Source organism: Strongylocentrotus purpuratus, unplaced genomic scaffold (genome assembly GCF_000002235.5).
Source record: "Strongylocentrotus purpuratus isolate Spur 01 unplaced genomic scaffold, Spur_5.0 spur5_scaffold_18, whole genome shotgun sequence".
In the NCBI taxonomy this organism is placed as follows: domain Eukaryota; kingdom Metazoa; phylum Echinodermata; class Echinoidea; order Camarodonta; family Strongylocentrotidae; genus Strongylocentrotus; species Strongylocentrotus purpuratus.
The window spans coordinates 22,929,618-22,943,885 of record NW_022145603.1 but is presented as its reverse complement, the minus strand read 5'-3'; the positions used below and the strand labels follow the sequence as shown (position 1 = coordinate 22,943,885).

Below are 14,268 nucleotides of genomic sequence, written 5' to 3'. Positions count from 1 at the left end.
GGTCCAGATTTTTAAAAAAATGCCCCCCCCCCCCCACAAGGAAGAGTACTTGCACCATTGCTCTTTAACTTGTACACGAACGACCAACCGATCCATCCATCCATTTCCGGCCTTCCCAACCAAAGGATGTCCCATTGTGGTATGAGCACCTCCAGACCACTCCACATAAACGCTCCCTCTACCCACAAGGAATCCCTCGCGTCCGACTCTAGCGAGACTTGGCCTTTTTGCCTAAGCCTCAGCCGCCTAAGAAGTGGTTACCGACGATTCCTAATGCAGTGGTGGAGTTTTGAAGACTTCTAATGGAACACCTGCTAGTCTGACCAATCCTGCCAGAGCCATGCACACAAGATGACCTTGAAGCCATGAACTGCCGTGCCAGAGCCTGTGTGGAGCACTGGACGGAACTTGTGTAGTGACACGATAAGAAAAAAATGTGACATCTGCTTCCTCATGTCTATAGCTCCCATCATTCTGACTGGCAATGATTGTTCGCTCTTGATAGTCAAATGTTGAGAGGAGTGCAGAAAGTTGCCTCTTATTGTTCATACTATTCATGATCGCTTCTCTCTTAAATCTGTCCCCAATACTTAAACTCAAAGAGGAAAACCTTCAGTGGCTAAGCAATGGCCTCGCTACTGTGAGCCCCCAGGATCAAAATCGTGTCGATGTGCTATTAGTGCCCTTTTATGAGGCATTAATCTTCATTACTGTCAGTTATGACTTAAGGACGTAGGTCCCCTATAGTTGATTAGCATAGTATCATACACATGCTTTAAAAATCACGCGAAACAAACAAACACACACAAATTATTATTCAATAAAATCTGAGAATGTATACTATTATCTAGATCTCTGGATAAATTATTGTCAAATTCATTCCATAAATTGGGGTAAAAATAATTATTCCACCATTATGACCAACAGTGTATTGGCCACCATAACCATCTTCCAGTCGACCCAAACCATTTCTCATTATCTTTAATAACTTACTGGCCTCGGTCATGACTGTTTTTCTGCTCTTATCACTGTTACAGTGGGAAATTAAAAACAAATACCTATGTATTCTTGTCAGACAGAAATTCATAAGACTATTAGGCAATTGCCTGATTAATATGCCAATTAGGTTAATTATGCTAGTGAGGCTAATTATTTTTCGTTCAAAGTGATTAACCTCTGAGATAAATATGGGTTGTCATTAAAAAAAAATCACATTAAAATTGTCATTCCAAATTTTTCTGGACACTAGACCTATTTCAATTAATGCAAATATGCAAATTAACTCATTATGTTAACTAGGCTAATTGTTCTACATCTACATGGATTATTTTCTCGTGAATTATTGTGTTGTCTTTAAAAAAAAAAGATTTACAATGTTGCATTGCACCATTTTTAGGCTATTTAGATCATAAGAATGAAATCCATAAGTACATATTCTAATTAGCTTATCAGGCTAATTATTATGCTATTTAAAGATAATATGTCCCTTTTGCAGCCAACATCAAATTCTGTAAAACTTTGCAAGAATTATGAATATGTCATGTATGTCCTATCTGTGAAACTTAAACGCTAGCAGTGCTCTAATATTCAAATTATGCAAGGGAACCTGTTTACTTGCCAGACTTCACTGTCAGACACTATTGAGTGACTGACTGGCTTTTCTTCTTCTTTGGTAATAACATACATAAAATGAGCTGTAAAGGGTACATGAGCATTTGTCTACATCAATTACCCACTTCTAATGGCCAAAATTAAACTGATTGAATCTTTGCGCAGTCTAAAACGTACGCCCATTCGGTACAATGGTCTGAAAATCAGACTATTATTTACTGGCTCTATAGCTCCGAAGTCGATTCGACAACTAATAGTCGTTATTTTCCCACTTAAAGACATTTTCTTGTTGGTGCCAACCTCGCTCCTCCCTTTTTAAAGGCGATCTGCTGCCCCTCCCTACTTTGCCAGTTATTTTGTGTGCCAAAGATAAAAGAAAACAAAATATATAATTTCTCAGGTCAAGCATATACTCAGTTGAATATACTGATGGAAAGGAGTGTCAATATAAAAATATGTCTTTCTTTCGCTCTCTTTTTCCTAACCTATTATTTTCCCCCTCCTATTATATATGTTCGCATCAGTATATCCCTCTTTCATTTCCATTATTCTCAAACAGATAACTTTCCTTTCAATCATATCATTGCATCAACTGTTTCGTTTATCCTTTACTTTTCCCTCTCTCTCCCTCCCCCTCTTTCTCTCTCTCTCTCTCTCCCTCTCTCTCTCTCTTTATCTTTCCCTCTCTTCGATTATTTCCTCTGTACATTTATCCTTCTTTCAACATTTCTTTGATATCACGTGCATAATTATGTATAGTGATGCATGTTCTTCTAGACTCTATTTGTTCTGTACATTCTAATTCTATTGTTAAAATTTTGTATAATTTATGCTAAATAATTCTAGTTGTAAACCGCCCCTTCATCCGGTGCTGCTGCTCAGTTTTATACACAATATATATTTATGAATAAATCAATAAAAGAGGATAAATACTTATCATCATTATTATTATTACTTTCAGCTAATACAAGTCAACTCTTTATTGTAACAGTCTCTTTCTATGACTTTTAAATACAAATAATCATTTTTCTAAAACATGAATCAGTAAATGAACTACTCACGGTTTGTGTATATCAGTAGGCCTTTAAATGCAGATCAATGGCGTCATTCACTGCCTTTAGTTTAGAGGAACGACGAGTTGTTTCAATGTAATACTAATTGAGGAATAATTAACTATAAACTACCGGTGAACAAGTCTGACGATAAAGTCTGTAATGGCAGTCCGTGTAGAAGAATCCCTGCTTAACAAAAACGTGCTTGCAGCTTAATTCGATGTAAACTGGGAGAATGATGAGCCTAATTATTTAAACATGAGTCTCCTGAAACAATTCCAGTCTTTTGAAACTATTCAAGTCATTTTTGACAGTTTGGATTCGTTTGCATTTGAATCATCTAATGTGCTCAGTTAGCCTGCTTTGTATAAGAGTAAAGTCAAAAAGTAAACTCAGAAGTCGGTACCCAGCTCCAAGCAGACCAATATATAGCAGTCCACGAAGAAGAAATAACATGCAGCGTCAGCAAATCCAACAGAACGGGATCAAGTCTAAGTTTGTGACTGGTTTAACTTTTGCACGTGATGGTGATGTCATAAATCTCGTAACCCAGACTCTGTGCGTGCGTGTGTCTGTGTCTGGAGGGGGTGGTAATGTATGTTGACAGCCCAGTATAGGTAGACAAATGGGAATTTGGAAGATCATTCCCACTGGAATTTCAAACACCTTTTAAGGGCGGGGAGGAGGGGGTCACTGGTCCACAGAGGCATCCCTCCTCATTCGGAGTTTCTTCTGAATAAGAGTGAGTAAGAGATAGATAGAGCGAGGGGGGAAGAATTTGGTGAGTGAGTGAGTTTGTGTGAGAGAGAGAAAGAGATTGATTGGTGAGGTGCGCGCGCACGAGAAATAGAGACAGAGAGAAAGAGAGAGAGAGAGAGAGAAGGGAAGAGCCAATTGAGTGGATGTGTGTTTGTTCCGCGCGTGATTAAACTATTGATGGCCAAGCAACCTAAACACACCAATACAACGTTTATTGGACGAATTTCCTTTGTGAGACGTCCAACAAAGATTTTCGCTTGAAAATTGTCAGACATGATACCTACCGTATTTGGTACACGCATGCGCAGTAAGAGAAGTGTCCCACATCGGTACGCTTCGTCGGATTGTCTACGTTAATGCGATATTTTGCGATTACGATACAGCGCCAGCTTGTGCCCACATTTGTAACAGGTCTCCAATAATTGTCCAAACCTGAAAATACCTATTAATATTCACACACACTGACACACTCACGAGGGACGATCTGTGTGAAATAACTATCTTAATCAACTCTTGTTGGACACAAAATGAAAACGGGGTAGTGTTCAACAAGGGTCGGCAAAAAAAAGGCCCACAATAGTATTCCATACGCGTATGTGTGTGTGTGTATGTTGATGAAGTACAGAATGTACGTGACAGAGATTAAGTGAATGTGTGTTTTCTTAATTTAAGAAAGAGAGAGGCAGACAAAATAGTATGTGGGTTCGTGTGGAGGTGCATGTGTTTGTGAGAGAGGGCGGAATTCTAAGACAAAACAAAAATAAAACGCAAAAGAACAGTACATTTGGGGGAAGATGTGGTCAGACAGACTACTACTAAGCTTGGAATGATGACAATTATTCGAAAAGTAATTATTAGAAAATGTTCTCCTAATAATTGGGCTTAAACAGTCGCAGTAAACACAACATGCACATAAATCTGGACAGCGCCATCTAGCGCTGATGGGTTAAATATGAAGATTTTCTTTTATCTATCATAAAGCGATCGGATTTGTAGATGAATAAACAAAAAGACAGAGTGAACAATTCATGAAAGTCGAACAATGATGCTACAGTACCCCCTATTAAACACAAAATAATGGTTTTAACCCATTTTTATGAGGTGAGACAAAGTGGTCTCGTGGACAGGCGAGCGCCTAGTAATTCGAAGGTATCGGGTTCGATACCCAGCTAGTCCCATTTTTAAAATCTTGAAACAAACAAACTGATGTTTAGTTAACAACTAGAAGCGAACCAGGTAATGGCAGTGAGGTAAAGTGGTCTCGTGGATAAGACTGATCGCTTCATAATGCAAATGTACTTGGTTCGATTCCCAGCTACCCCTATGTATACCCCGTATGTTATTTTTTATCATTTTGTTCTTCACCCCATGAAATTGACTTGTTTATCTCTCTTTTCTTAAGGGGGCACCCCCTCCCCCCCCCCACACACACACACCTCTTCAACAAAGGGGAAATTGACATGTCTTGTGATACTTTTCTGTATTTAGAATACTTCATTTGATACATATACAACAATAAGTATTAACAAGAACCCTCCCCCCTCTCAATCTCTCTGTCTCTCCATCCACCTCTCTCTATCTCTCTTCCTTATATATATTTTGTACAACCCCTAGATGGAAAATATCTATTCCGTCATCAATAAAGAAGAAAATGAAGGCTTACTGTCCAGAGCAAGTGGGAGGGAAGATCACGAGATACGTCAAAGATTTGCTTATTTGTGTTTGTTGTTTGGCCAAATAATGCAGCAAGAACAGTGACAATTACTATGAGTTGTTTGGCATCATTGGAATGACACTGAGTGAATTTATTTAAAAAGAAAAGTTCTCAAGTACAAACAAACATATTTAGTCAATGCAAAGTGTTACACAGCTCATTAAAGTTACACAGCGCATTCAAGTCACGTTTGTCATAACACAAAATAATACCTCCATCATATTTTTCAAGCGCTATGTATATGGGACGAACTCATTTTTTTTTACCATTGTCATGATATATAATAGAACACACTCATTAAAATCAATCACAATAACAATACCTATGACAGATCTATGAATAAAGATATGAACTATTGCTTTTCGATTTTGATATCTTTTTTTAACATTGTCATGACATAATACTTCCTCTTATATGAATACATCAATTATTACTATTGATTTTTACATTGTTATATTTTTGTAACATCGTCATGTACAATTTCCAATTCCTATTACCGATCTATGAATAAAGATATCAGCTATGTACATGTATTGAGTTTTTAGATTGCTATATATCTGTTGAACATTGTCGTGTACAATGTCGAATCACATGCCAAACTAGTTTGTACAAAACAAATTGAGATATGATACAAAATGCTATTCGTTAAAATGTTAGTGTGTTATATTTTTGTCAATGCTGATAACCTTCAATGCCGGTGTGCTGCCATTGTAAATTTATCTCATTTCGGCTCTGCCGCAGTACATGTGTTAATCAATGATCCATTTCTTTTATCTATCTATCTATATACGACCAAATTTGCCTTGGTGGCCAACGCTCTTTAAAGGCCACATGTGGATAGTGGTCATATATTTAGTGTCCCTCGAGAAAGAAATGTTTGTTGTAAAAAGAAACATGTCTAGAGTGGTCGACTGGCTACAAAGACCACAATTCATGTGTCCCAAGGGTTACCTTGATGATTGTCAGGTTGACTGGAAGTATGTACACGTATACATGTAAATCTTTCTATCTTTCTAGTAACTGCATGGTCTGATGGCAATCGTTGACATTAATTTTTAAGATACATGTATAATATTAAACAAACGCTTGCAGACTTTTGGTTGGTAATTATAAAGCACTTTATAAATCTAGCTAACAAAAGTTGGGATAAATATAACACTTTATTGTTCGTTGTCCAACTTTTACAAAGTTTCACCGGTCTACTTTTAACCCTTTTCCCGTTATCAAATTATATTCACTCCTTATATTAATGCTCCGTACACAAACAAATTATATATACAGTGTACATGATTTGTAATGCGCCAAAAACACTAATACACTTGAAATTCAATTACTCATGGCATACATAAAACATTTACCTTATCAAAGGCAAATAATACCTTGCAACCATCATGGTACAGATAAATGAAAAATACAAAATAATAATGGACAATTAAAGAATGTTTGGAATAGGTGAATGAAATGTTTCATCTCTAAGTTAAAAGTGAACAGGCATTTTTCTATTAGCTGTAAAAATGGTATTGACAATATTGATAATACAGGTAGTATAGTAACTTTTGCAAAGCGCTTGATACACATATTACTAAGCGCTTTAATGCATAAGCTGTAAAACGGTATCACATTATAGTATGTATAAAGAGATTATTGTTCCAAGCACTGTACAATATTATCATTGCCCACCTTTAGCGGGGCTAGTAAACGTTATAATAAAAATATGACATTCAGAATTCTCCATACCAGCTGTAAACATTTCCTACACCTGGGTGTAGATAGGCACGTATATATTAATGTCGTGCGAGATGATTTTCGTGCAATGGCCCAAAAACAAAAACGCAAATAGGCCCATAGCCTAAAGCGAATATTAAACATTACATGTACTGCATTTCATATTCAGCTAATATGATATTAACATCTGTCCATCCATTTACAAATAAAAAGTGACATAGAATATAACCAATATACATGTATACACAAAAATGATGTACACAAAATGCATAGATCCTAGAGGTAATACTGTTAAGATGAATGCGGCATTATTGTATTTCAAAAGAAAGCAATATATCATAAGAACTATAAAATTTTAGATTAACAGCAAAATAATCAAAATATACGCCAATAGAAAAAAAACACCTGATGACTTGTAATGCATAATTGAAACAGTTACGTACTTGTAAGTATTTGCATAGTAAATTAGGATTGCACTTATATGTAACAGCTGTTTTGAGGTAGAATGGCAAGAAATCAAATTAGGGAATACTAGTAAAATTCAATTAAAATTGAATATTCCATCAGTGTAAAATAAATTCTCGCTACCGCCATATCAATCTCTGGATGTTATTTACTAATGCTATTGCATTTCATCCTAAGGATCCTAAGGTTAGGTAGGTTTACGATCCGTCTTTGCTTGTCGTTTCCCAGGATGTTGTTCCTGGCTCTCATCAACTCTATCACCATCATCATCCTCGTCGTCGCTGTGAATACATTTGCTATGTTTTATTGAGAGAGAAAAAGAGAGGGAGAGAGAGAGAGAGAGAAAGGCAGAGAGAGATAGACAGAAACAGAACAGATAGAGAGACAGAGAGAGAGAGAGAAAGGGGGCATGGAGAGATTGAGAAAGATTAGAAACGAGAGAGAGAGAGAGAGAGAGAGTGAGAGAGAGAGAGAGAGATGACATTTAGATAATAGTTTTTGAGAGTTGGAAACATTTTAAATAAAGAGTGCAGGGATTGGATAGGGGATGAGAGGTGCTTAAAAAGCCCGATCGAGAGGGGTAAAACTTGGATGTGAACATGGTTTTCTAATATTTTAAGATTTTGACCTTTTAATTTTGCATACTCTACATCCATGGCGAGCTGATATCTAAAGGAAATCTGATGACTTTTAAACATGGCATACTTTCATCGAATGCCATTTGAAAGCAATAGAAATCATCACCTTAACACAATAGGGGAGTGTAAAGAAGGCGTAAAAGTGTGTTAATGTATTTACAGTTATTGCCGTTCTGGCTCCAAACGGACAATAATAAAGTTAAAAGAAATGTAAAAAAAGCAATATAAAGAGATGAAGGGAGAAAGGGAAAGAGCGGGAGAGTAAGAGAGAAGGACAAGATGAGCGAGAAAGGTATGGGGACATATAGGATGAGAATGAGGGAGAGAAAGAGAGAGGGAGAGAGAGTGGGGTAGGATGACAGTAGGACAGGATGAGAGAGAGAGAGAGATATGGGGATATTTAGGATGAGTTGGGGAGATGAGAGAAAGAGAAAAAGTAATTTTATATTATGTTACTTACCGATGTCCAGGAATTTGTTCACCCTCAACTGACGCTGCATTAAAAATGAGTGAAACAAAATTGGTACGATATCCAGTTGTTAAAGAACTTCAAATGGCGAATATAAAAATGAATTATAGTAAAGCTTTGAAAATAACAATTTTTTTTAATTTGAAAAGTACTTCACAATCGTGTATACAAGTATGATTAGCAAGGGTGCTATGTTTTTTATGTTGACTCACTTTACAATACGATATTGTGCTTCCTTTGTTAGTGTTTGGGACATTTCTAATACTTTATTTAAATATGACCATGCTATGATTCCTATTTCGTTAACCCAAAGAAAAATATGTAACTTATCACCAGGTCTTACCATCCCTTATTTTTGTCATCAATCTTTATTGATATATTACTTGGGCCTATAAGAAGAGAACCTGTCTTACCTCTTTCAAATGATACCATAAAACATACATGTACTTCTTTCCTCAGTAATATAATGTGATTTTGCTGTGCATGCCGTAATATTGAAAGCTTTGTGGTACTTTCTAAATGTATCTATCTATCGCTCTTCAATAATCAATATTATCAATAGTGTGATGTACAAACCTGCACCCACTGCATCCACAGCACCGACTGCAACCACTGCAACCACTGGTTGAAGGCATATCACAACCAAAAGTGGTAAAAGGCATATCATAACCACTGGTTGAAGGCATATCAGGTTCACTGGTTGAAGGCATATCAGGTTCACTGGTTGAAGGCATATCAGGAACACTGGTTGAAGGCATATCAGGATCACTGGTTAAAGGCATATCAGGACCACTGGTTGAAGGCATATCAGGACCACTGGTTGAAGGCATACCAGGACCACTGGTTGAAGACATATCAGGACCACTGGTTGAAGGCATATCAGGACCACTGCTTGCAGGCATACCAGGACCACTGGTTGAAGGCATACCACAACCACTGCTTGAAGGCATACCAGGACCACTGGTTGAAGACATATCAGAACCACTAGTTGAAGGCATATCACAACCACTGGTTGAAGGCATATCAGGACCACTGGTTGAAGGCATATCAGGACCACTGGTTGAAGGCGTATCACATTCCCTTGTAGTCCAGTAATTCTCTAGCATCCCGGTATGCTTCTTTTCCCTGAAGTAAGGACTCTGACATTACAACCGTACAAAGAGTTTAGAGAACAAAGGAAATAAATAAAATGTAATTACCCGCAAAAATGAGGGGGAAAGAGAGAAGTAATTGGTCACATTATGGAATCGGCCAACCTCGTCCATTTTACCATTAAATGCAATCATTTTTTTTAACCCCATATTTTTCCCCGTTATACAAGGAAATAAATAAACAAGTGTACATGTACAGCTGGTTTCTTTTGGATATCGCAGAGCACGGTCTCTAAAATCCTTAAATTCAATCTCCAGGGCGACCATGATTGATGAGCGCACAAGATGATCGCCGGTTGCTTACTCTGTGCCATCAGAACAGGATAATCCTAACAAGTCGTCTTCATCGCCTCTGGAGAAGACCCCATGGAATCCCCCCTGTCGAATGGCAAGACAAATGACCAAGTGCCCACGCCTGACCGTTAGACACGGAGTTGCCCGACTTCAATGGGCTAAGGAGCACAGACGACTACAGCTAGGAGTCACTGGCGACATGCCATCTTCATGGATGACAGCCGCTATGTCCTTGAGAGTACAGATGGAAGGCGATGGGTGCGTCGACCTGAAGAGAACCTCAGAGATGCCTGCGTTTAGGAAACGACTCAAGGTGGTGGCGGTCCGTGATGGTATGGGCCGGAATCCACTATGACGGAAAAATGCCACTGGTAGTTCCGGATGGAAACGTCAACGCCGTCGTGTACCAGGACATCCTGGAGAACTACTGCCTCCCATTCGCAAGAAGGGTCAATGGAAATAATTTCCTGCTGCATAATAACAACTGCGGCTAGGCCACACAGAGCAGCTGAAGTGAGAACATTTCTTGACGCCGAGGGGGTACAGCAGTTGCCATGGCATGCCTATTCCCCTGATATAAACCCTATTGAACATGCCTAGGAAGTACTCGGTTGAGCCATCAACTCCACAACAGTTAGCTCAGGCTCTGACCGACGAGTGGAACGCTCTGGCCATTGACAGCATCGACAAGCTCGTTGACATAATGACAGTCTAGAATATGACACTAACATAATAATAATAATCATGAAATTAACATTAGATCGAATTGTGTTTAATTTCACTAAAAATGGGTTTCCTGATCCTATTTCAAATGAATGAGAGTAATTGTTTATTTGTGTTTGTATTTATCACATAAATTCATTAACGTGGTACAGGAATAATTTGTTTTTACAATACAGCATAATTTGTTACAAATATTTAAAGAAAAGTGTAATGAATCGACAAACATTTACCCTCCATATATAGATAATGTTTTAACTCCCCCCCCCCCCAAAAAAAAAAAAAAAAATCGGGGATGGATATAGGAACTGTGATTGCATTGACACCATGGTCAATACAGGTTGATTTAAATATAAAACTATCAGTCAGATGACGGCAATAACACCTTTCAATGATTTTAAAAAAAATACTAACTGCCAGAATTAGATTTATTTCGTTTTCTCGTAAATTGTGGTACAAAGTAATTTACATTTTCGTTATTCATCATTCCAGGCAGCTGTTTGACCAAAAGTGTATATTTCCATGTAAAACGTCAAAACACATTGTAAATCACCTTTGAGGATGAAGCCAGGCGAGCAATTTGATGGTAGAAATCGTCATCGAAGTAAATATCACTGTCAGACTCCTTTATAGTCAGGTCGGTGAGACAAGGCAGACGACATAGAAACTTCGCTAGGTCACGTGATGCTGTTGGGTCATTCCCATATAGATGCAAACCACCAATACACAACTTCTCTATCTGTGGAGTTGTAATTCATATAAGGTAAATTCAAGTATTAAATAATCACCCAAAACGTGTTTTTTCGTCAGCACCTTCATGATCAAATGCGTTTCGATTGCAATCCATGAGTTTCAAAGATGTTCGACACATACACGCACTTTTTTCTTCCTAGATCATCTTCTTAAGTTTTTTCTTCCTAAGATTACAATCTTGTTATGACTAAAAAGAATATTATCATCATTATCATGAATAAGAAGTTCAACAAGCTATCCATTGCTTATTTGAAGAAAGGTGTAATGAATCAAGGACCATTGGATTTACTAATTTGTTTACGCGTAAGCAATAACTATTTGCACGATAAGCAATAACTATTTGCACGATGAAAAAAGCATGTTATTTTTGTTTTGTTCTGAAGCATCTTAATGATCGTAAAGCCTATGGTATGACACTAACATAATAATAATAATCATCATGTAATTAAAGGTACATCGGATTGTGTTTAATTTCACTAATAAATAGTTTCCTGATGCTATTTCAAATGAATGAGAGTAATTGCATATTAGTGTTTGTATTTATTAGAAAACTTCATTAACGTGGTACAGAAATACTTTGTTTTACAATACGTAGGCATAATAATTATCACAAATATTTATAAAAAAGTGTAGAAAATCGATAAACATTTTACTCTCCGTGTCAAAAATATTTTAACCCATAGTTTCGTGAAAAAGCAGTCTGTTCAGGGATGTATGTAGGAGCTGTAATTTCATTGAACACCATGGTCATTCCAGGTTGATTTAAATATGAAACTACCAGTTTCAATTACCTTTTTTTATACCAACTTCCAGAAATAGATTATTTCGTTTTCTCGTTAATTGTGGTACAAAATAATTGACGCTTTCGTTATTCATCATTCCAGGCAATTGTACGACCAAAATTCTCTTATTTCATGTGAAACGTTAAAACACATTGTAAATCACCTTTGAGGATGAAGCCAGACGAGCAAGTTCATGGTAGAAATCATCATTAAGAGAAGGACGTCCGTATTGATTGCCAGAGTCCTTTATGGTCAGGTCGGTGAGACAAGGCAGAAGACATATAAACCTGGCTAGGTTACGTGATGCTGATGGGTCATTCCCAAGTAGATCACGACCCTCAATACACACCTTCTTTATCTGTTGAGTTGTAGTTCATTTAAGGAAAATCAAATTATTAAATAATCACCCCAACATGTTTTTCTTCAACACCTTCATGATCAAATGCGGTACGATTACAATCCATGTTTTTAAATGGTGATCAACATATACAAGCAATTTTTTCCTAGATCATCTTCTTAATATTTTTCCTTCCTAAGATTACAATCTTGTTATGACTAAAGACAAATTACATTATTATGAATAAGAAGTTCAACATGCTATCCATTTCCTATTTGATGAAAGGTGTAATGAATCAAGGAACATTTACTCTCCGTGTAAATAATGTTGAACCCATAGTTTCATGAATTATAGCAGTCTGTTCGGGGATGCATATAGAAACTGTAATTTCATTAAACACTAAAGTCATTTACAGCTTGATTTAAATATGAAACTATCAGTATCAAACAGATGACGGCAATAACACGCTTCGATGAATTTCTGAGTACCAACTGCCGTAATTAGATTTCGTTTTCTCGTAAATTGTGGTACAAAGTAGTTGACACATTCGTTATCCATCATTCAAGGCAACTGTATAAACAAAAGTCTCTTATTCCATGTGAAACGTTAAAACACATAATTGTAAATCACCTTTGAGGATGAAGCCAGACGAGCAAGTTCGTTGTAGAAATCATCATTAAGAGAATGGCGTTCGTATTGATCGCCAGAGCCCTTTAAGGTCAGGTCGGTGAGACAAGGCAGAAGACTTAGAAACATGGCTAGGTCAAGTGATGCTGATGGGCCATTCTGATGTAGAGTACAACAATCAAGACACACCTTCTCTATCTGTTGAATTGTAGTTCATTTAAGGAAAATCAAATTATCAAATAATCACCCCCAACATGTATTTCTTCAGCAGCGTCATGATCAAATGCGCTACGATTACAATCCATGTTTTCAAATGGTGATCAACCCATACAAGCAATTTTTTCCTAGATCATCTTCTTAATATTTTTCTTCCTAAGATTACAATCTTGATATGAATTTTTTTTTTAAATAGAAAATTCATTATCATGAGTAAGAAATTCAACATGCTATCCATTACTTATTTGAAGAAAGGTGTCATGAATCAAGGAACATTGAATTTACTACTTTATTTACGCGTAAGCAATAATTATTTGCACGATGAGCAATGCATTTTTTTCTTCTTTTCTGGAGCATCTTCATGATCGTATTAAAGGCCTATGATCAGTCTAATATTATAACAATAACACAATAATACTAATCATCACGTAATTCAAATTTCATCGGATTGTGTTTAATTTCACTAATAATGAAATAATTACTTATTTGAAGAAAGGTGTCATGAATCAAGGAACATTGAATTTACTACTTTATTTACGCGTAAGCAATAATTATTTGCACGATGAGCAATGCATTTTTTTCTTCTTTTCAGGAGCATCTTCATGATCGTATTAAAGGCCTATGATCAGTCTAATATTATAAAAATAACACAATAATACTAATCATCACGTAATTCAAATTTCATCGGATTGTGTTTAATTTCACTAATAATGGGTTTCATGATGATATTGCAAATGAATGAGAGTAATCGCCTATTTATGTTTCTATTTATTAGAACAAATTATTCACGTGGTACACGAATAATTTGTTTTGCAATACATAGGCATAATAATTAACACAAATACATGTATTTAAAGCAAGTGTATTGAATCAATGAACATTTACTCTCCGTGTAAATAATGTTTAAACCCATAGTTTCATGAATTATAGCAGTCTGTTCGGGGATGTATATAGA

At 36.6% G+C, this 14,268-nt stretch overlaps 1 protein-coding gene across 1 annotated transcript; it reads right to left on the bottom strand.

The window, feature by feature from the left end:
* Window positions 1–238: 238 nt before the first annotated feature.
* LOC115925240 (mucin-5AC-like) lies at window positions 239–9,539 on the bottom strand. Its single transcript, XM_030988859.1, has 2 exons — window positions 9,010–9,539; window positions 239–407 (listed from the first exon to the last, which is right to left on the bottom strand). The coding sequence occupies exons 1-2, from the start codon at window positions 9,537–9,539 to the stop codon at window positions 239–241; spliced, it is 699 nt and encodes a 232-aa protein (XP_030844719.1).
* Between the last annotated feature and the right edge of the window lie 4,729 nt (window positions 9,540–14,268).

Coding starts and splice junctions, on each gene's coding strand:
- LOC115925240 (XM_030988859.1), bottom strand. CDS start 9,539: ATGCTAGAGAATTACTGGACTACAAGGGAATGTGATACGCCTTCAACC. Junction 408..9,009: donor TGTGGATGCAGTGGGTGCAG/GTTTGTACATCA, acceptor TCACTACACAAG/TTCCGTCCAGTGCTCCACAC.